This window comes from Sturnus vulgaris, chromosome 10 (assembly GCF_052056855.1).
Source record: "Sturnus vulgaris isolate bStuVul1 chromosome 10, bStuVul1.hap1, whole genome shotgun sequence".
NCBI classification, from domain to species: Eukaryota; Metazoa; Chordata; class Aves; order Passeriformes; family Sturnidae; genus Sturnus; species Sturnus vulgaris.
This window is the reverse complement of record NC_142252.1, coordinates 3,648,441-3,669,088: the sequence shown is the minus strand read 5'-3', so window position 1 is coordinate 3,669,088 and position 20,648 is coordinate 3,648,441. Positions and strand designations below refer to the sequence as shown.

The window sequence follows — 20,648 nt, the reverse complement described above, 5'->3', positions numbered from 1 at the left end:
AAACTCAAGATAACAGCACTATATCTGGATGAGGAAAAGAACACATTCTTAACAGAGTTAGTTCATGATACTGAAGTTTCCTGCTGAGGAGACTAAATATTAAGTGATTTAGCAATTTTTTGAAATTATTAAGGTTAAATGCACAAGTGCATGGGGGATAATCCATATTTCATCTTTAGGACCCGAACTGGGAACTACATTAATTACTCACCCCTCCACAGCTCTGGCTGGTTCCCAACACGTTCTTTCTTCTTCCAAAGCTTCCTTTTCATGTTCACAGCTTGAAGAGTTTCACTGGTACAAAGGTACACAAACTGCTCACGTACAAAACCTCCAATTCCTTTATTCATGTTTTCAGGATGTATGTGGTACGTACAATTAACATTACACCAGCTACAGCACCTCTGTTGCAAGAGGTACCTCAACACAAGTATCCCAGGGCACCAACACAGACACAGACACTACAATATCACTTTGAAATTACTTCCCCCCTCCCCTCCTTTTTTTTTTTTCCTTTTTTGTTGTTTTTTTTTTTTTTTCTTAATCTTGACAGCTAGGACTTCTGAGCTGTTGGAGATTCTTTGTGGCAGATCCCCTAGTGCAGTGGCACTGGTGTAAAAGAAGGCTGCTTTAGACACTGGAAGGTCAGAATGAGAACTGAATGGGGTAACTGAAAGAGGTGCCATTTCCACTGCTGGAAGCTTGGCTGCTGTCTGGGTCCACAGCTGTGTGTCAGCCTCCTGGAGTCCCCTGCACAACCTCCTGCCATACAGGTGTGTCCATACCTGACACATCAGGAGTTAAACAGTGGGACTGGAAAGACTTTAAAAAGGGATGAGCCTGAGAGAAATCTTTGTTCATTATGACAGGATGAAGGACAATCCCTTCAGGTCACCTTCAGGCTTCACGTGTCCATCTGTTCCCTAAACTCATCCTTTTTTATTCCGATGCTCTGCTTAAAAATAAACCCAAACTACAAAAAGCTTCAGCTCCATTCTGTACACGTTCTCCATTTCCAAAGTCATTAGTCTGCATTCAAACCTTCTCCTTTCGCTTCAATTTGGACACCTTCTTGACAGTTCCATTCTTGTTTAGCAGCTTCAAAACACGATCCTTGTGATCCAAGACCTTTAGCATGGAGTCTCGAGCCTCATTGATTTGATCCATCACGAGTTTACACCTCTGCATGTTCCCCTGAAAGGAAACACTTGGCATTAACCACAGAATGCCTGCTCTAAGCAATGCCTTTCCATTTCCCTAATTGTGCCCCTTGTCACTGATGACATAGGAAGTGACTCGACATGGGGTTCAAGCTTTAGCTTTTACTGACAGCAGTAGGATGCCTTGTAACTAAGGTGGTTTTTGTTTTACAGGACCTACCTGTATCAGTTCATTGATTCGATGCAAGTCGTCATCGGTCGCTGCCTTTTTCTTAGGAATGAGTCCCTCCTGCAGGGCAGTCAGTCTCTCATACACGTCGTGCTCCAGGTTTGTCTAAAAGACATCAGCCCTTCATGAGAAGGGTCACTGCCAAGCTGGCAAACACTAGCCCACGTTAACAAAGCTACACAGAAACAGTGATAATCCATTCCCCTTCTCAGCTGCTCTGGTCAGTGATTCAGAAGGTGGAGCCTCTGACAAAATGTGGCACTATCATTCCTTTTAACATCCTATTTACAGGATTGCTCCTCTTCTGAAGAAACATGGATCCTACCACAACTGCTTCCCCTACTGCTCACAATACTATTCCAGGAATGCAGAGGTTTTGGGGAGTTTGGTGCTAAAATGCAGAGCACCTACCTCACCCCCAACCTGAAACAGAAGCATCCAGGAATGTGGATCAGTGCTGCCTCCTCAGATCAGCCGCACCATCCCAAACAGACGCTTCTTCAGACCTGTGCATCAGCAGGAGGGAGTTGCCAGTTTTGATCATCTGTACAAAATACATCAGCTCTTATGTCTGGATCAAAACCAACACTCCAAGTTTCCAAGCCACTTATGCCACATTCCTGAGAAAGGGGAAAGCATGTCCCACTCCCTTTGGGCACTAGACACCAGCTCCTTTAGGGCATCCCGATGTACTGACTTTGTAAAAACATCTTCCTGTCTTACACAGCTCCATGTTCCCCCATGTTGCAGGAAGCTCCAAGCCCATGCACCTACCAGCTGTAGTAGCTGTGCTGCACACAGATGGACCTTCCACCCTTGTGCACGACAGGACACCCCCTTCTGATTGGCAATCTCTTGCAGCATGGCCTTCTTCTCTTCTGTCACCAGGAAACACAAGAATACAGTACTTAAATTTCAGGAGTTGGCCAGGCCTCTCTTCTCAAACAACAATAACCCAAGTTCTGTTCCCTCTACATCCTAATAAATGACAATGAGGAACATTTTGATTTAGACAGGAAAGTGACTTCCCATCTGCCATGTACCTGACTGCTGCTCTCACTGACTAAGAGGTTATCTCTACTTTCAGAAAGATTATATCAGAACCCATTTTTTTCTACATTGAAAGAATGTAGTGCTCAGTGTTTCAAACACCTGGCACAAACAAGTGAATGGTCCATCCTGTACTATTTTTACTCTCTCCTAGATCTATTGGCACAGTTGTGAAAACCCAGTCTGCTTAAAAATTCTAAAATACTAGCTAAAAAGTCTAGAAGACTCTGGATATGGGTAATGCAAATGAGACTGATGGCACTGCATATTTAATCACCATATGCAGCCTGATAATGAGGATGCCCTGGCAAGAGCAAAGAGAGCTCTGACTGCAAGAAGATTGAATCAAGACTGGGTTATGGGAAATAAGATTTTACTAAGTTGAAATGTAAAGTTTGTCTATGTGATGGTTAACTAGATGACTGTAGTAAAATATTACCAGCCTTCTTGTAAATGGTATATAAGCACATGTAGTGCTCAGTAAAAATTGGATTCTGATCACCATTCAGTGTCCCCATTTCTCTCTCATCGTCAATAGAGGACAGTATCTGATCACTGTTTTCCTTGTATTAGGTAAAAATGTCTCCTTTAAAAGACCATTTGTTACTTAACAAGATAAATACAGAATGTTTGTGATTAAACTGGCAAGTGCTAGGTGGCAACTGAGAAAACTCAGCTGCAGCCTATCGCCGCAGCACGTCACTTTTATGAGGACACCTTTAGTGAGCGAGTGTCTATCACTGCACACCAGCAGGTCCATCGATAAGCACACCATTTTGTCGTGTACAAAACCAGAGGTGACTGTGTGCAGGCTTCCTGCCTTGCTGGGAGGTGCCTGCAGGGACTGACCTTTGACACGCACGTCGCTGTATCTCTGGAAGTGATGGTACGCCGCTTTCCAGGGGTTGCGGTAGTGACGGAGCAGCGTGATCGGCGGCCGGGGACGCACGGGGACGTATCTCACACCTTCCTCATCTGCAAAAGGATCCACAGCTGCAGTCACTGAAAGCAGGCTGGCATCCACAACAACTCCAGCAGCACATCAGTAAGTGACACCTCACACAAACTGTGTGTTTCCCTGACATTTACCCAGCCCTATACAAAGAGTAGGGAGGAACTAGATTCTCTATTACTCGTATTTAGGAAGTGAGTATGTGACAGAGGACCTTCTCTGAGAAACAGAGGAGAAAATACAGACCCCTGAATAAGAACAGACATCCGAGATGTCATTACCTATATACTCCTTTGGAGGAGACTTTCGCTTCTCTGCCTTCACCAGCAGACTTTTGGCAGTGGATTTCTCATCGTCAGTGCTGTTTGTTTCCATCATGTCCCCTTCCTCTGTGGAGATGACGTGCTGCTGCTTACGGGGTTTCTTCCTCGGTGAGGCACCAGGTGGCAAATCACTTGGAGGCATGGAAAGATTGTTGGCCAGCAGTGCCAAAGATGGAGACACAGTACTTGTAGTCAAAGGAGGGACTGCTGAGAGAAAGGAAAGAGAAGAACCCAAACCATCAGCAGTGGGAAGATAATGCATTGTTCGACCACTACCTCCAACAACAGCTCCTGTTTCAGCACAGTGTGAGGACATGATGTGTACCAACAGGCCAGATATTAAGCCAGCAGTAACTATTAGGACAAGCCTGTAAGCTGAAGTCTTTAGTGTTTCATATACATAAAGAATGAGAGCAGAGACAATTGTCCCTCAGTTGCTTCATATACGAAGCTTATGTTAGTTTAATGTTACAAAAAGGAGTCATGCTAACATCTGGCTGTGTTACTGTAAAAAAACCCCTCTGTATGTACACCAGCACAGGTCTCTGTCATAGTAAGCAAATCCCTACTCTCTCATGATAGGAGAGTCAGATGGAATCAAAGCAGGACTGCAACACTCTTCTTGTAGGAGTCTGCTTGTACTGCCAAGCCCTCAGCACTGCTCAGCAGGTCACTGCACCAACCAACACCTGCACAGCTGGCAGCAGTGTGGCAGGTAGTCTGAGGGAACACTCCCTGAACTTGGAGGGACAATCAGCCATGACAAAGGCTGCAGCACAAAATTTGTGGGATAGGATCTCTTGACAATTTGGCCACGAATGCCAGGAAGAGACAGAAGAACCCCAAAGAGCTTAATTCTATCTGCCCATGCTCCAGACATCTGTAGTAAGGAGTTGCTTCCTCACAGGACAACACGCAGCTTCAAGGAGAGTGAAAAAACCAACAGCTAAACCTGAACTCTGAAGCCCATGAACATGGGATGCATTCCTATCACTTTGCCACTATACAGTGCCCAATAAGATCCATAAGGATCTGAATTTACTGACCATGCCTTTTGATAGCAAGTATAGCCAGGCTGGATAAGTAAGGCAATACAATGAACATCTTGAAAAGTTCTAGAGAAAAATACACAGAATCACATGAGGGCCCTAGGAAATCCTACTCTGGCCATGAATTCTTCTTATACAAGAAAGGCCATTGGACTTGAACAGTAGGACTTGTAAACAAACTGAATTTAACTGAGCTGTTCCATAATATGTCGGTACCACTGCTGAGCATGTGCATTTTAGGCAAGGAATTCACATAGACTCTTTGGAGTTGGAACATTTGAACACGAACAAAGCAGCCACAATGGGAAGTGATTTCATGGGAGATCAGGAAAAAGACAAAAAAGGTCTTTATAAAACATTGGGAACTCTGGTGTTCTGTGCTACCATGGAAGAGACGTCCTTTCATTTTCAAGATGAAACTGTTGAATTCTTCCCAATTCCTCTACTGTGTCAAAACCAAAAAAAAAAGCAACCTGACAATTCCCAGCCACCTACCAGACACCGGTCGCATGATATCCATGGGCTCCATTTCCTCTTTGATTTTGATCTCTGGTACCACAGGGCCCAGCACTGCTGACAGGGCCCCACTCATGGTGGATGGAGGAGCAGGTGCTGCCACGATGGTGGTGGAAGTTGGTGGGGCAGCTGCAACAGCTCCTGGGATGGTGGAGAGCGCTGCTGCAGGCTGGGAGGTGGGGCTGGCGGCCGCGATGATGGTCGGGATGGCAGAGGGAGGCTGCTGGGAGGTCGGGGGAACTGTGATGCTGGGCTGCTCTCCACCTTGGTTACACACTGCCTCCATAGACACAGGGACTGGAGTGGCCATGGACACGTGGATTTCAGGCTTTGGCTTGCCACTGCAGCACAAAGAAAAGCAAAGCAAAGTGAAGTGAAACTCTTGGTTGTGAGCAGCCAGCACAAAAGGAACAAGCCGAACTGGAGTCAGACTATCCAGTTTTTCCTGCACCCACCTGGCTCAGTAAAGTGTTTAACAACAGGAGAAGGCTTAATCTCAATTTTATTTCCTCCTCCTCTCCTTTGAAAATCTCCTTTCTAATCCTTTGTATTGATTACAACTTTTTTTCCTTTCACTGTGACAAACAAATCTCATTACTAATTCCAGATAACGTCAAAATACTTGTAGAAGGATCCAAACAGTTTTACAATGCAGCCAAGAGGAACTTTAAGCCAAACTTTACTGGTTCCATCCTCTGCAGGAGCTCCTACTGTGGTTTACAGTTATAAAACAACAAACTGTAAAGCCTCTAAACTCAAGTGAAGCAGGGTAGAAGTTGCATTTGCCTTTCCTCAGCATTGATTTTCAAGTACTATAGAAAGAAATTTTGGGGTCTATCTCTCCTTACAATAGCAAAGGGGTTTTGTTTGTTTATGAGAAAGATCATCACCACAGCTTTTAAAAGGTCATTTCCTCAGCTTCACAAACAGCAGAACATCAAGGCTGTTTGTCACAAATTCAAAAGAGATTGTCTCCCAAAAGAAAGAAAAATGCTCCAATAGCCAAAGAACACAACTCACACAAATATAATGGAATTATTATGCTGCAGTTGGCTGTTTCCTAAAGTCTTACCCAGCAGGCCTTGGTGATCCAGACGTGCTTCGCATCGTGCTCTCCACACGTGTGCTGGCCACTTCAGGTGGCTGAGGGGGAATTAAGCTTTTCCGGACTGCCAGCCTGAAAGAGACACACACATCTAGGATTCCCACCTCCCTGGTGCAAAGACAAACACCCCTGAGAGCAAAGCAATCAGCTCTCTTACACAAACCAGGACAGGAGTTATGGCTGTGGCACTGCTCTCTGTCCGTTTAACCAATTTACTACACAAAGGGTCTCATTTTACTTTTCAAATAAGGCATTTTATTTTCTTTTAAAATAAAAGATTAGTTGCTCTGGCTTAGTCTCACCCAATTTAGGGCTTCTCCAAGAACACCAGCTTTACTTTCATCCTGTCAGTGAGAACACCACTGCAACTGCCAGGCTCCAGCAGTGGACAAAGGGGTCTGGCCATGCCCTGCCTGGCACTCCTGCTTCAAGACCGAGCAAATCATCTGCAACTAAACAGTGCTCAGATGGGATCTGCTCCCTTTAGCTAGACCTGACTGACAGAGCCTGACTCCAGGACCTCAAGGCCTGAGTGTGGATATTAGGAAGATAAAGCTGATTAAGGTGTTTTAGAGACTATTTAGTCTCCTGCGGGACGGAAAGTCAAATTGTTGTCCAAAATAATCAACTTCTCAAATCCAAACAGTCTTTAATGATCTACCTGACTCTTTAACTTCTCTTTCAGTTTTACAGCCTGCAGCTTCTCTGCCTTAAAAAAGGTTTCCACCCACATAAAAAATATGCAATTTTAATCTCACAGGACATATGAGTTCCAAATGTGTTCAGTTGCTAGCTGGGAGGAAATGCATTGTTAATTCTAAAGCTGTCTCTTGCCTCTTTATTAAGGCATTTAAAAATAGACAGGCAACATAAAATATTTTAAGAGTTTAAGTTACTCCCTCTCTTTTTCCTAATCAGATTTCACAGCAGGGTACTAATCCTATCCTTTCCACTCATCCACATATTCTTCCAAGAAAAGCACTGAAGACAAAGCACCCAATTCTAATTTCAGCAGACTATGAACTCTTTCTTCTTATCACACTCAACAAGAAAGCCTCAAATCCACTTTCCCTCAAAAGGTCACTTTCAAGACGTAGGAGACAAACCATCCTTCTTCTCATTTCATTACTGACACTACACAGAACTATATCCTGCCCTGGGGGAGGAAAAGAACTGTTTCACTGATCAGCAGGTTACTTGCAACCATTGCTGACTGAATAATCTGCTGGAGTATTCCTTATCTCCAGTGAAATGATTCCATGTGGCTGGGCTGGATTGCACAGAAGTGTCACCCACGTGCCACCTTCAGTCCTACTCACCCATCCGTGGCTGGTTTCTTGCGGAGGATGCTCGGGCGTGGGGAGGAGCCCTGGGCTGGAGCACTGGCACTGGCACTCTGGTTGTGGGTTTGCACAACTGTAGTTGCTGCAGAAGCAGTGTTGAAGGTGTTGCTGATAGGATTGGCTACAATGGTGGCTCCATCTGCCAAGACTACTGCTGGGAAGGATGGACACGGACACAGCAGAGACAAAAACAGACAGAGAGTGGAAAGCAGCAGTTACTTAATGGAATGTGATGACAAAGCAGGTGTCTGCAGAGCATATATTGTCCATTCTCTGAGTCCCTCAGTCTCTAGCTGCAGTGTTTTCAGACTCCTTTGTAAGCAGTACCGTTGCCATGAGCAATCTGATCACTGAACCTTCCACAGGGAAGACAGAAACTACTTCCTGCCTAACAAAAGCTTCTAGGGAAATAATCTTCTTTTCCAGAAGACAAGGAAAAGGCAGAAATCACTAGGGAGATCACCAACACAACTGGGTCAACACAGCAACACTTCTGGTAGAGCTCACGTGGCAACACATGCCAGTTGTACATAAGCTACATCAGCTGTGTTTGCATTCTGACCTTCTGCCAGAGCCTGTTTGGCCAACTGAGGGATGCAGAGCATGTAGATTGCCAGGAAGTCACTGTGCAGTGCCTGCCAGCTATGCAACAGCATATTGTCTTGGATGCCACATCCCATTCCTCCAGTAAGTTGTTGGGGCTTCATCAGACCAGTCATTTATAATGAAAGACGGGTTTCTGTCACAGCTCAAGATCAGGTTATCAACAGCAGAAGGTACCTGGCTGTATTCCAATTGCTCTGGGATCCAATGCACAGCCAGAGGGCATTGCTCACTTGTGAGTTACTCTTCCTACAAGGCCTCACTGAAGGCCTTTGTTTAAGCTCAGGCACTACCACCCAAGTAACCCACCCAAGGCTACCCACGCACTCCACCTAGCAGGCTTTACAAAGAAACCACTTCAGAAACAGGCAACAGGTATTTGCTGGGAGAATACACGCATGGATGTATTCAGTGACCACAGAGACTGTAACAACATCATCAGCCAGAGCCAGATGTGCAGGACAGCAGCTCAGCTGCTCAAGTCAGCACTCGGCAGGTTGCTCTTACCTGAGGTCTTGGTGTCGCCCGGTGGCTGCTGGGCACCGATGGGTGCTGGCTGCAGCCCCTGCGCGCCCATGGGTGCAGCAGGGTGCAGCCCTTGGGTCCCAATGGGTGCTGGCTGGATGCCCTGGGCACTGATGGGGGCTGGCTGGATGCCCTGGGCACTGATGGGGGCCGGCTGGATGCCCTGGATGTGGCGGGCGTGAGATGCATCCACTGTCATCAGCTGCATGGGGTTGAGGTGCACAGTGGAGGCCACTCCCACACCGGTCTGAGCTGTGATGGCCGAGTTGGGCGCCTGGGCTGAAACTGGGATGACACAAACACCTCAGCACCAGGCACCTCAGCGTCCCCTACCACCTCCTGCTCAAATACTAACTTTTCAAAGCCTTTTTTTTTTTTTTGCTTTGAAATTAATTTGCCAGTGTGCTTGCTGCAGTAGTAAATATGAGAGTAGAGAAGATTGTCTGCCAGAGGAATTAAACACTACTCTTGATTTTTACTCCATTTTTTATTTCTAATTGCAGCAAGAGAGAAAAGATTAGTTTAACTCTGCTTTTATGCAGACTCAAATTACAGTCACAGAGTGCTGTGTTCTATTTTTGCTCACCATGGTATTTTACAATGCTTGTAAGTACCAACACTTGCCATTTTTTGCTGCTTAAAAATAGATTAAAAGTAATCAGAAACCCAAGTAATTTCTTGTGCTCTGAAGATGACTCAACTCTGAAGTTGAACACAACCTTATCTGGCCTCAGAACAGGGCTCACAGTTACAGGCTGGATCCCACAGCTCAAATGAACACAATTATCTTTCAGTGGCAGAGCAATGTTCCCAACAATACACCTTCTCTAAGTAGCTCAATTCATTTATATAAATTCACAGCTCTAAACAACTGATTCCATCTTTTCAGATCCACTATGCAGTGCATTACAGTTCTCCCATGCAGCACTTAAATAATACTTTTGGACCCCTTGCAGATCCTGGATCTCCAGATTTCCAGGCTCTGCAGAGCTGCACCAGGATTTCTGCAGCCACACACAGAATGCAAGTGTGAACTTGCCAACAATGGGCTTGCTTGCTAACAATGCAGAACAAGCTGGTTTTATCATTGTCACCAGATTTCCATCAAGTTCTTGTGCTGACAAGACACTCTAAAAACAGGCATCAAAAACTGAAACCAGGTCCCTGAAAATGGCTCTGTATAAAGTATGGCACATTTATTCTCTTAGTCAAAACACTGTTGTTGCAAAACTTTCTATGCAACAAAATCCTTTTAGGATACCAAGTAAAACACAACCAGCATTTATAAAACCAAAGCTAAGATTCTTCCTCCAAAATCCTGCATTAATTCTCCTTATCTTGGTGATCTTTTAGAAAGTCTCCTCTTTACATCCTCTGTACCCTCTCCCAGCTGGGCTCAGCATAGGTGTACCTCCCTCATCAAACCCTGAATGCTTTAAGTTGCCACCACCAGCTGCCATAATGATTACCTTCCATGGATTCTTCAAGTCAATTTAGCAAGTAAAATGTCTCTGTCAGTAAGCTCCTGATCAAGAACATATATCTGCATTTATACAAATGACCATTAGCCTACCACCACTCCAGTATGCCTCCAGAACTGGAACCCCTGACTGTGTGCAATTATATTCTGCCAGGGTAGGTTTAGATTGGATATTAGGAAAAAATTCTTCACATAAAGGGCTGTTAAGCCCTGGCACAAGCTGCTCAGGGAAGTGGTAGAGTCCCCATTCCTGGCAGTATTTAAAAGATATGTGGATGTGTCACTTGGGAAAATGGTTTAGTGGTGGCCTGAGGAGTGTTAGATTAGATGATCTTAATGGTCTTTCTCAGCCCACAGAACCCTATGATTCTGCACTTTCCCCCTCAACAAACAGGCTTTGCCACCTCCCAGACCTTCTGAATTTCCTCTGTACTGCTCACAGGTACCATGCTGCCAGCAGACACAGATGGGCCATGAAAATCCACATCAGGCATGTTCCTGCAGTCTGGAGAGTGCAAATCATCACATTATAGAGAACAGCCCTGGGCGATCCCAAAAGGTAAAAACGTTCCAAATTTTGTCACACAATGACTTAAGTTTGGGTTGTGGATCATTTTTTTGACTGCAAATTACTGTGACTGTTCAAATACATTAATTGCTCCATTTTTCTAAACAGAACACTAATGCAAATGTTCAATGAAAGTTAGTTTTCCCATTTTTGGTTCAAGTTTCTGTCTCAAACTGTACACTTACATGAAAAGATATTAAAAGAGCTTATCAGAACACCAGGGAATGAAGATGCATCGAAGAGCTTGGTTTGGAGGAGCCAAACTGTTTTGATTTGTAGACTCAAAACTTTTACTTATAGACACACAAATATGAAGCTCCTGAGAAAACTGCTATTAGCTAGATTTATTAGGCTCTGAAGTAGTTCAGCACCCCTTGTCCACGAGTCTCCCTCTCTGGCAACAAATCATCAGAGACTTTTTGTGACTAATTGTCAGAGTCAAGCACAAATCCTTTCAGTTCCTTCCATCACTAAAGCACATCCATGAGCTAAAAGCTCAACAAAGCACCCGAGGCTGCCTGCCCCAAGCCGGGCTTACCTGGGTACTGGCGGATGGTGGACACAGAGCTGGTGATGGGGGTGTAGGTGTGGGCAGTCAGAGGGTAGGCAGAGGGGGGGTAGGTAGGTAAGAAATACTGGAACTGGACAGGCACCGACTGCCTACAGGCATCAAAGAGAGCAAATGTTACACAGAGTTCAACAGGCAACCTGCAACCCCTGCCCTTTAGCACTCCCTGTGCATTCCAATCTCATTTGTCATAAGCTACCAAATTACCTCAACTATCATAATTGATTCAAAACTACCAAATCCCATCTCCCCCACCTCCCCCCAGGTTTTTACAATGTTATTTCCACCATAGCAGAACGTAGAAAAGCAGGAGGACACTCAAACCCTACTCACACACACTCTCACTGGTAGAGCTGTTATTTCTGTGCCCACCTGTTGTCATTTCTGGTTTCCATTGCTACTGGATTTGGAGATGCCCGGTGGCTGGACAGAGGTATGAGGTTGCTCCTCTCTGCTGTGTAATCAGACTGGATCCGGGGAGAAGTGTGTGTGATTTGCTGGGGAACCACTTTAGCTGCAGGGAGACAAGCAGGGCATCAACTGACAGTCAAAGGAAAGACTGGTACACCCTGCAAAGGCAAGGTCACAAAACAACCAACACTACTCCCTTCCCTCTCAACCCAAAGCAACCCACCCCATCCACAGATGATTTCCTATTCACAACAGGCCAAAAGGAAAAGGAGAACAAAGCATTTCTCATCAATTTATATCAGAATGGACGGATATTCTAAATACAAAGATAAATTATACTTGCTAACAAAGTCACTTCAGTGCTCAGATTAAGTTAATTTTTTTAGGATCAGCCCAAACCATTCTGATGTCAAGAACAAGGTATCTGAGTTTTGAAAGCAGAGATCAAGGGCAATGAGACCAAGTCAGACAAGTGTGTGTGGACAGAGGCCAGAAAAAGGAAGAAAACACCTACAAAAGCTTTACAAGAAATACTGATGCATGAGATACAATTTCACTCCTTGGAAATTTATGTCAGGAGAAGAAATTACAAGATTTTAAAAGAACAAAGTCAGCAGGAAAATAGACAAACAAAAGGAAACTTATGCAGTTCTGCAGGAAACATCTCAGGCACATTCCACATCCAGGCAAATAAAGTTTCCACCTTTTGGCCTTTGTGTTTTACATTCAAGTGAACAGACTAATCAAATCCAGCTAGGCTATATCTAACACCTCAAGAAGCATGTGAAGTAACTTACAAAATCAACTATGAAAGCCATAGACTATCACCAAGCAGTTAAAATTTTAGAGTATCCAGTGCAGGTTTGGAAATGCCAAAAGGCCCATATTTGTCTAAAAATTTAACAGAGAAAGTAAATGAGCCATTTTATTACCTGCTCCTCCTAGAACATCTATTTCTTCCTGGTATTAAAAAAAATTGGAACAGCAGACCTGTTAATTTGTTTCTCCCAGCTTGAACTGATTTTCTTTCCCTCCTTAATTTGCTAACACGCACAACCACTTCAAGCATACAGGGAAAAACTGAAGCATCAGTTACACATTTTTCTGAGAACTGAAATCACTCACCAACTGGGATGTTTGAGGTGGTGACAGCTGTAGCATGGGAAGAATGTGAGGGCATTGTCATGGTAACAATGGTGCTTGTAGGCGCTTGGGTGTGAGAAACAGAACCTGAAGAAAAAAAAAACCCAAACTTAATGGGAGATCCTTCTTTGGAGCCCTACTGTCAATGTATCTACATCCCCACACCAGACAACCTCCCTGAAGAACTCAGTAATTTCTCTCCTGAAGCCTGCTCATGTACCTCCAAATACAGTCTTTACCATGATAAAAGATTTGCTCAAAAATGATTGGTTTCTAAATTCAAAGAAGAAAACCAACAAAAAGCAACAAACCCCACCCCTCACAGTGCTCCCACAACAGCATTATGGATACTCACCAGCTGTGGTTGCTGAAGCAATGGTATTCGTTGCCAAAATAGGTGCCACAGTTGCTGCTGCCACTGGAGTACCAGTACTGAAAATTGTTTTCTATGAAAAGAAATTATTAAAGTTAGAAAACAACTACATTGAAAATCTATATTTAGTATGGAATCACCTTGCACTGACCGTGCAGAACATTAATTTCTAAGTCCAGAATTCAATCTTAGCCTGCAAGCTATAAACAAGAGACCTCCAGAAGCAGCAAGAGGGTTTTGCTGCTGGCAGTTTACCTGGGCCATGGTGTGGAGCTGTGGTTTCTGAGTGCCTATGGCTGGGTGTGAGGGCAGTGTGATCCTCGTGGCCGTGTCCCGGGGCTGTGCTGGCCGCTGGATGCTGATGGCTGCAGAAGGGGGGTGCTGGATGGACAGCGTGGGGCGGCTGCAGAGGGACAAAAGTGATCATCAACAAAACCTTCTGGGCACTGAATATGGAAGATACAACACAGGGACACACACCAGGCCTCCTTCTCCTCGCCAGTGACAGCAGTGCTGCTGCCAATCACATGGCAAAGCAACAGGAGGAATTTGAGCTACCCTGCTCTGTCCTCATGTGCCCTGTGTACCCAGCCAGGAGGGCAGTCTTATCACAACTCTTATCAGTTCAGAAAGGGAACTTCATTTCAGCATTCATGTATCACTTTCCACCATGGCTTCGTAAAAAATGTACGTCAATATCCACAAGTTCCTGCAACACAAACTCTGCTGCCCAGGGAGCAGCACTTCCAAAGTGATTCATTAAGGTCTTTCCTTCTCATAACACAGAGCAGCAGCTCATGCTTATACCCATTTTTATTCCCAGAACTGCAAGGATTTGCACTGTGCAAGCATTACTATTTTGGTTTTCTATCATCTCACAAGTAGAGGATTATCAGCTCTGGCTGATTAACATTTCCCCTTGCTGCAATTTCTGTCAAATACAGAGTTTCTGTAGGTTTTACCTCAGGGTTGACTCTGTGGCATGTGCTGCTGTTGTGGTTATAACAGGGGACTGAGCTCTTGTGGCTGAGACAGTTGCCACCACTGCAGGAGGAATAGTGCTTGAAGTTGTCACAGGAGGACGAGACTATTATAAAAAAAAAAGAAAAAAAAATGTGTCAAACAGAACATTCAGAAAGTAAATTCTGCTGTTTAGAAAACAACTAGGAATTACTTGGTTCAAACTGGCTTCCCTGCACCTTGTCACTAAGTTTTGGCATTCTGAGACATTTCCAGTCTTTGTGAATTGATCTGCAAGCTCCTAAGGAGAGCTGTCCTGGTTTTCAACAGACATACAGCACAGGAATCAGTAACCAACAAAGTTAACAAGGCCAGATTTCTTCAAAGTCTTTAGGAAAAACCTCAAAGGTCAGTTGCCTTCAGAATGAAAAGAAATTCCAATCCAAGTGCACACATGAAGTCAGAGGTGATTGGGATCCTAACTGAAAGCACAGTGTGAAGATGTTTAACCCTCTCTCCAAAGGCTGAACACTAGAACTGCTGTAGGGAGACAAGATCTACAATGTTCTCCTTACACACATACAGAAGCATATTACAGTGAGATTTCAAAAATTCTACATCAATTCATATATTGAACAATAAATCAACACCAGCACATTGCACTGGACTTTTCAGACTTTAAAACTTGAGCGTGCCTGAATGAAATTGTCTTCCCAGTTTCTAAACACTTTGGAGACAAGATTAAAACCCACCAAGCCTATGAAGGAAATATAGAAAATGGAGCTGGCAGAGAGCTGACAGTAGCCTGAGCCCAGTGAACAGGCAATTAGAGGTTATACACTACAGACAGTGCCAGGAGGTGTTTGGAGCTGGCAGGCAGTGATGTGCCCTGGTGCTACCTGCCTGGATTGGCTGGTGAATGATGTGCTGAACTGCTGGCTGGGCTGCAGCTGCATTTGGCAACTGGGAGGCTGGTCTCAGCACTGTAGTTACTTTAGAACTGGACATCACTGCAGCAGCTGCTGCACCTGGGGAAGAAACCAAGCATGTTAAAATTCTGTGCACCCAACAGCTCCGTCACAACCACAGACAGACCCTGACATCAGCTGGCATTTCAGTTCTAGTGCATTTCATATGTGATGTTGGTGTTAAAATAAGGCTTCCAATAAATATACACAAGGTTTACAAAAGCATGTGTGGAGGGGTAGGTATTTTAAATTAATTTGCTTTGAGGTATTTCTTATTTCCCTATAATAGCCTTGTATTGCAAATCCCATGTTTTCTTATTTTAAGCTACAGAGGTCAGTAGAAATAATTCAGTTTTATTACTGGACCAATGTGTAAATAAGTCACCTGATACCAGCAATGATCTCACTGCAGCTGACAAAGTTCAGAAGTAAAATACACTTGGCAAAAGAAGGAAACCAAAGAACAAGGAAACACCACACAGAACAAAACAAACAACTACACCTCCCCCACAAAAAAACCAAGACCAAAACTCCACACCATTTAAACCTGCAATTTATTAACTTGTCTCCTGTCTGATGACTCCTGATCATAATAAATCATAGTAGCATGCAAATAGCTTTGCAATCAGTTGATGGACTGGACTGCATACCTTCTGTACATGTCCTCCATTGAAATTACTACCTCAAAAGTTAATATTCAAACACAGAGAAAAAGAGCAGGGAAAAAAAGAAAATGTGTACTGAGAGTCAAAGTCTGTGGCAGCTGTCCTCTCAGAATGAGGTGAACAACACTACTGTAGCTACAGATAGACCTCTGCAGTCCTTCCACCTGCTCTAGTTAAAGATTATGCTTTTGCTCACATCAATTTATTTTTCTCGAGTGAGAAAATAACACCGAGAATAAAAGGAAATAAAACTGACAAATGGTCCTTGGAATTCAGATCAATTTAAGGCTGAACTGCAAACCTAAGCCATAAGACTTTGAAAGCAAAGCTCAGTCAGAAATCTGACAGGCTGTACTGAGCACATGGCTGCATTAAGGGGCTCATCTCCTGTTTTACAAGCTGTAGCATCCAAAATCCCGGGAAACAAGAGCCCGTAGTTATCACCAGCATTTAACTCACAGAGAAATGCAAATGCACACAATATGATGTGTTAGCATGCATAACAATGCATGAGTGGTCCTGTGACAGAGGGATACAAGAATGTGGCTCACAACTGCCCAGTGCCCCTGCCATAGGTGAGCCAGACTTGCTACCCAGAATGTACACCACATTTTGCAGGGCAGGTGAGTCTCTAGCAGTGGACATTAACAGCAAAGAATTAGAATAACAGATATGCTGGTACCTGTCAACATTTTAAACACTGTCACATGGTCCTGCCCTAAATGGTTGAAGGCAACATAATTCTTACAACGCCAGGAGTCACTCACTCATGCTAGCAGTTTTAGCTGCATTAGCAGTGAGGAGAATTTCAGAGGTGTGGGCTAAATGCTCCAGCTGAGAGGCTGAACAGAAGGCAGGGACAGCACAGCTGGATCTTTACCTCGGGGCAGATGGGAAGCTCCAATGTGCAGTGGAGGCCCAGGAGCACTGCTCCTGATGATGGACATCTGCACGTTGGTGGCCATGATGTGATGCAAGTTACTGGGATGCCCCTGCAGAGTTCAAGAACAAAACAAGTCAGCTGTGTTGACAAAAATTAGCCACAGAATTACCATATCTCAGCCTCAGAGACAGAAAACAGATTTTAGAGAACTACTTGGTGTACCAAGGCTGCATGCATTAAAAGCTGAGTGGAGAAAGAGGCAGGTGTTTGTACATGATAAAGCTACAGAGCCTGCTGACACTGGGAGATGTAAACTCTTCTCTGTTTCACTGGTCTGGTTTGATGGCTGGTACTTGGGTGACAGTCACCCAGCAGCCACCCACAAACAACCACAGAGTTGGCCCTTCTAGCATTGGGGATATTAAGGCATAGTTTGATACCACCTCTCCAATAAAGTTGAGAGAATGGTAAAAACCTGGCAAATGCTGGAACAATTTTTTTTTCATAATTCTAGACTTTCTAAGGATATTAATACAAGATAAATCCACTGAAATTGCTGCACATCCTTAGCCAGACTAAATCAAGTCCACCAAAAGGCACTTTACATCAAAACCTTGAGAGGTTTAGTAATGAGTGCTCTAACAAACTATTTTCAAACCACCAGTTTGAAACCACTGGCTCTGGAGTCAATTTAGAGGAGAAAAAAAATATTCAAAAGTATTATCTGTACAGGTTCCCTCAAATTTTGTCACTCCTAGTTCAATGTCACTCCTAGAACACAGTGCAAACCCATGAACTGTTCACTAGTATCTTCTGATCTCCTCCTGGGGAAGCTGAAGAACACTGCAATAATGAATCCCAGCAGTTTCTCTGCAGTAGAAATTCTCCAAGTGACACTGACACAGCAGGAGCTTTTAAGGAAAGACCCAGCTTTTGGGTATGGCTCTTCCATCACAGCCTGGCTGTGCTATCTCAGCTGGATGATTCCAACAAATCAGCAGCTTTGTAAAGAGGTAGTGATAACCAAGACTGAAGTTTAATGGTCCAAGCAGAACTGATCCAACAACCAGTAGCACTGAAAAGGGAAACTTGCTCTCTTGACCTTCCCTCCTGCTGCAAAAGCCCACCTCAGCTGTACTTGCATTGATCTGACCATGCAGTGAGATGGAACAGAAAAGCCACCAGAAAACCACACCTGTTGCCCACTGATAGTTGCCACAGGGATTGTTGGTGCCTGTGGTATGCTGCTTTCCATGGTCACTGTCACTTGCCCAGGGACCTTGGTGGGAGCTGAGAGAGTGGAGGGTGGAGCAGGAGCAATGGGCCGGCTGGGCATGGTGGGCTTCAAGGGAGGCTACAAGAAATGGAAAGATAAAAACATTGGCAACTTCAAATGAGAGCTCAGTGTTGAAGCAGCAATCATTCTGTGGGGTCAAAGCCTGAGGAGAAAGTTTATGCAAGTATGGCTAAATATTTGGAGAGGAAAGATATTGAACATTTGGTTATTCTAAACAAAGAAAGGGCATATTTTGTCCTGGAAATATGCAGGTTCTAGCATGAGCCATCAGTGGAATCTGTCGGGGCTCTGGTACTGCCCCACAGCCACTGGATATTAACAGTTAACTTGACATCCTGCAGAGAAAATGGAAGACTTCAGAAACTGATTGAAACCACTGATCTCCTCAAAGATAGAAAAAATACACTCCCCTCAAAAATAATGCTGAAATACCAGCAAGTCCTCAGTGTATCACATGGAACATCCAAACCCACAAGGCACTGCACAGTTAGCAGAAGCATGCAAGAAAAGCTTTAGAAACAAAAGCAGAGAAGGTTGTGATGTAATTTACTTTTTCTCAACACTGACTCATACAAAATGTATTTTTTTTCCCTGATGAATCCTCTCATTACCTTCATAAGCCCATCTGAAAAAGAAAGTGGCACAGCTGGAGTCAAATGTGCTGGTGGTGCTGTCACTGTCACTGGGGCACCAGACTGGACAGGGTGGTGCTGGGTCAGCATCTGGACCTGTGGGTATGGCCGAACCACCACGGGCTCCTGCTTCTCCTCCCGAGGCTGGATGGAGCCACTGGGGCCCATGTGCTCTCTGGGAGCAACTTCTGACTCACGACTAGATTCGTCACTCACTGCTGAAACAAAAGAGAAAAAGGTAAGAATTGGCAAAAAGTTTGCTTTAGTCACCCATTTGGTCAGAGAGGAGATGTCAGAAATATCTAAATTAAAGAAGCTCACTCTTACAATTAAACATATTCCAGTAATGAAAAAACTGGCAACTCTGGCACTGCTTCTGTCTGCTCCCCTCAGAATTGATGGGTGTGGGCAATGTTGGGCAACCTGGGGTCAGCTCTGAGAAGTCCATCTAAACACCTTCTTTAAATGCACATTGACTAACTTTTCTTTCAAGTGAAAAATATTTAATCATCTAAGTAGCTGCCATTAAGTCCCACATCAAACAGCATGAAAAACTGCATTTAATGCAACATGTATATGAATATTGAGCTGAAAAACAAGTATAAACCCTCCTGAAAATGAAGCTGCTGTTTCTGAAAACCTGTCACCGTGGCAGGGACAACAGGAGCAGGAATCACAGCTCCCAACCAATTTCCAGCTCCACGAGATGCTCCCGTGTCCACTCATCGCTTCTGCTAAGGACACAGAGCGACCGAGCTGAGCGGGACGGGCACCCGCGCACGGGCACTGGGCAGCCAAAGGGCATCCATCCATCCATCCATCCATCCCGGTTCTGCCGGGGCTGGCCGGAGCCAGCAGCCGCTCTCACTCCCCGGTGCTCTCCCCGCACGGAGCGGCGGCAGCTCCCAGCCCGGCCGCCACAGCCCACGGGGCCGCCCCGCTCCTGCCGCCCGAGGCGGAAGAGAATGATGGACGGGGCGGGGACACCGGGATCGCTGCCCGCCCCCGGAGCCGCCAGACGCGGGGCAGGGGTCGCGCTTACCTGTGGCGGCGGGGGTGATAATCCCGGCGGAGCCGCTGGTGGGGATGGGCGGCGGCGCTGGTCCCAGGGCGGCGGGAGGCGCGCCCGAACGGGGGAACTGCTGCGAGCTCATGTCACCTGCGGGTTGGCAGCGCGGCCGTTATGTCGCGACACGCTCGGCCCGGCGCCTCCGTCCCCGTCCGTCCCCTCCCTCCCTCCTCCCGCTCTCCGGGCGCGGCCCCGCGGCCCCACCCACCCCGGCGCGCCCGCGCGGGCGGGTTCGCGCGGCGCCCGGCCAATGGCGGCGGGGCGGCGCCGGCCAATCAGCGCCCGCCCTGCGCGCCCCGCCCCGCCGCGCCGCCGCGATGGGCCGCAGGGCCCGGATGTGCCCGGCAGCGCGACGGCCCCGCCGCCTTGGGCCGGGCCGCACCGTGCCGCTCTGCCCTGCTTGCGTCCCTTCGCGATATCCCCTCAGCAGCGCTTCCGCCAGCCGGAAGCTCGATCCCCCCCCTGCCGCCGTCGTGCTCTGAAGCAGCGGCCGCCGCCCCCTACCCGCAGCTGTTCGTCGGAGCCACCTTCAGCCCGCAGATCTGGGCGATGTCGTGCACCGGCCGCGGCAGTACCTGTGCCCGGGGCGGTGCCGTGCGCCGGTCCCTGAGCCCCGTCGCCCCGCGTCGCTGCCGCTGCCGAGCGCCGCTTCCGCCGCTGCAGCTACCCTCACCCGATTGGCCCCGACCGGCCCCGCCCACCCTTGGCTGCCGGATTTCATTGGCTGCCGAGCCCGCCCCTCGGGGCCGCCGGGAGGTGTAGTCCGCTCTGGGGTA

The 20,648-nt window shown here is 46.1% G+C and overlaps 1 protein-coding gene across 9 annotated transcripts; it reads right to left on the bottom strand.

Annotated features, from left to right (window-relative positions):
* Positions 1 to 323: 323 nt before the first annotated feature.
* SAP130 (Sin3A associated protein 130) lies at positions 324 to 20,543 on the bottom strand. 9 transcript variants are annotated; one of them, XR_015805630.1, is made up of 22 exons: positions 20,377 to 20,508; positions 19,846 to 19,962; positions 18,783 to 19,021; positions 18,070 to 18,228; positions 16,872 to 16,983; positions 15,262 to 15,386; positions 14,361 to 14,485; positions 13,654 to 13,801; positions 13,381 to 13,471; positions 13,008 to 13,112; positions 11,844 to 11,985; positions 11,442 to 11,563; positions 8,838 to 9,140; positions 7,704 to 7,881; positions 6,352 to 6,456; positions 5,259 to 5,620; positions 3,673 to 3,921; positions 3,289 to 3,414; positions 2,164 to 2,267; positions 1,801 to 1,933; positions 1,381 to 1,494; positions 488 to 1,194 (listed from the first exon to the last, which is right to left on the bottom strand). XR_015805630.1 is itself a non-coding variant. In XM_088170544.1 (21 exons), exons 2-21 carry the CDS (start codon positions 19,955 to 19,957, stop codon positions 1,036 to 1,038), a joined length of 3,177 nt encoding a protein of 1,058 aa, XP_088026670.1. In that variant the 5' UTR covers positions 19,958 to 19,962; positions 20,448 to 20,543; the 3' UTR covers positions 324 to 1,035. The 9 variants fall into 9 exon arrangements, 8 of the variants coding, with proteins under 8 accessions (XP_088026670.1, XP_088026674.1, XP_088026671.1 ...); XM_088170544.1 differs by lacking the exon at positions 1,801 to 1,933 and having other exon boundaries at positions 324 to 1,194; positions 18,783 to 19,018; positions 20,448 to 20,543; XM_088170548.1 differs by lacking the exon at positions 1,801 to 1,933 and having other exon boundaries at positions 324 to 1,194; positions 3,673 to 3,918; positions 7,704 to 7,878; positions 18,783 to 19,018; positions 20,448 to 20,543.
* Positions 20,544 to 20,648: the final 105 nt, after the last annotated feature.

Bases quoted from the DNA above. Each gene is read 5' to 3' on its own strand.
- SAP130 (XM_088170541.1), bottom strand. From the start codon at position 19,957: ATGAGCTCGCAGCAGTTCCCCCGTTCGGGCGCGCCTCCCGCCGCCCTG. The intron at 16,984-18,069 runs GTGTGGTTTTCT...TGAACTCTGCAG, and splicing joins CAACTATCAGTGGGCAACAG to GGGCATCCCAGTAACTTGCA. The intron at 15,387-16,871 runs GTAAAGATCCAG...TTTCTTCCCCAG, and splicing joins AGCTTCCCATCTGCCCCGAG to GTGCAGCAGCTGCTGCAGTG.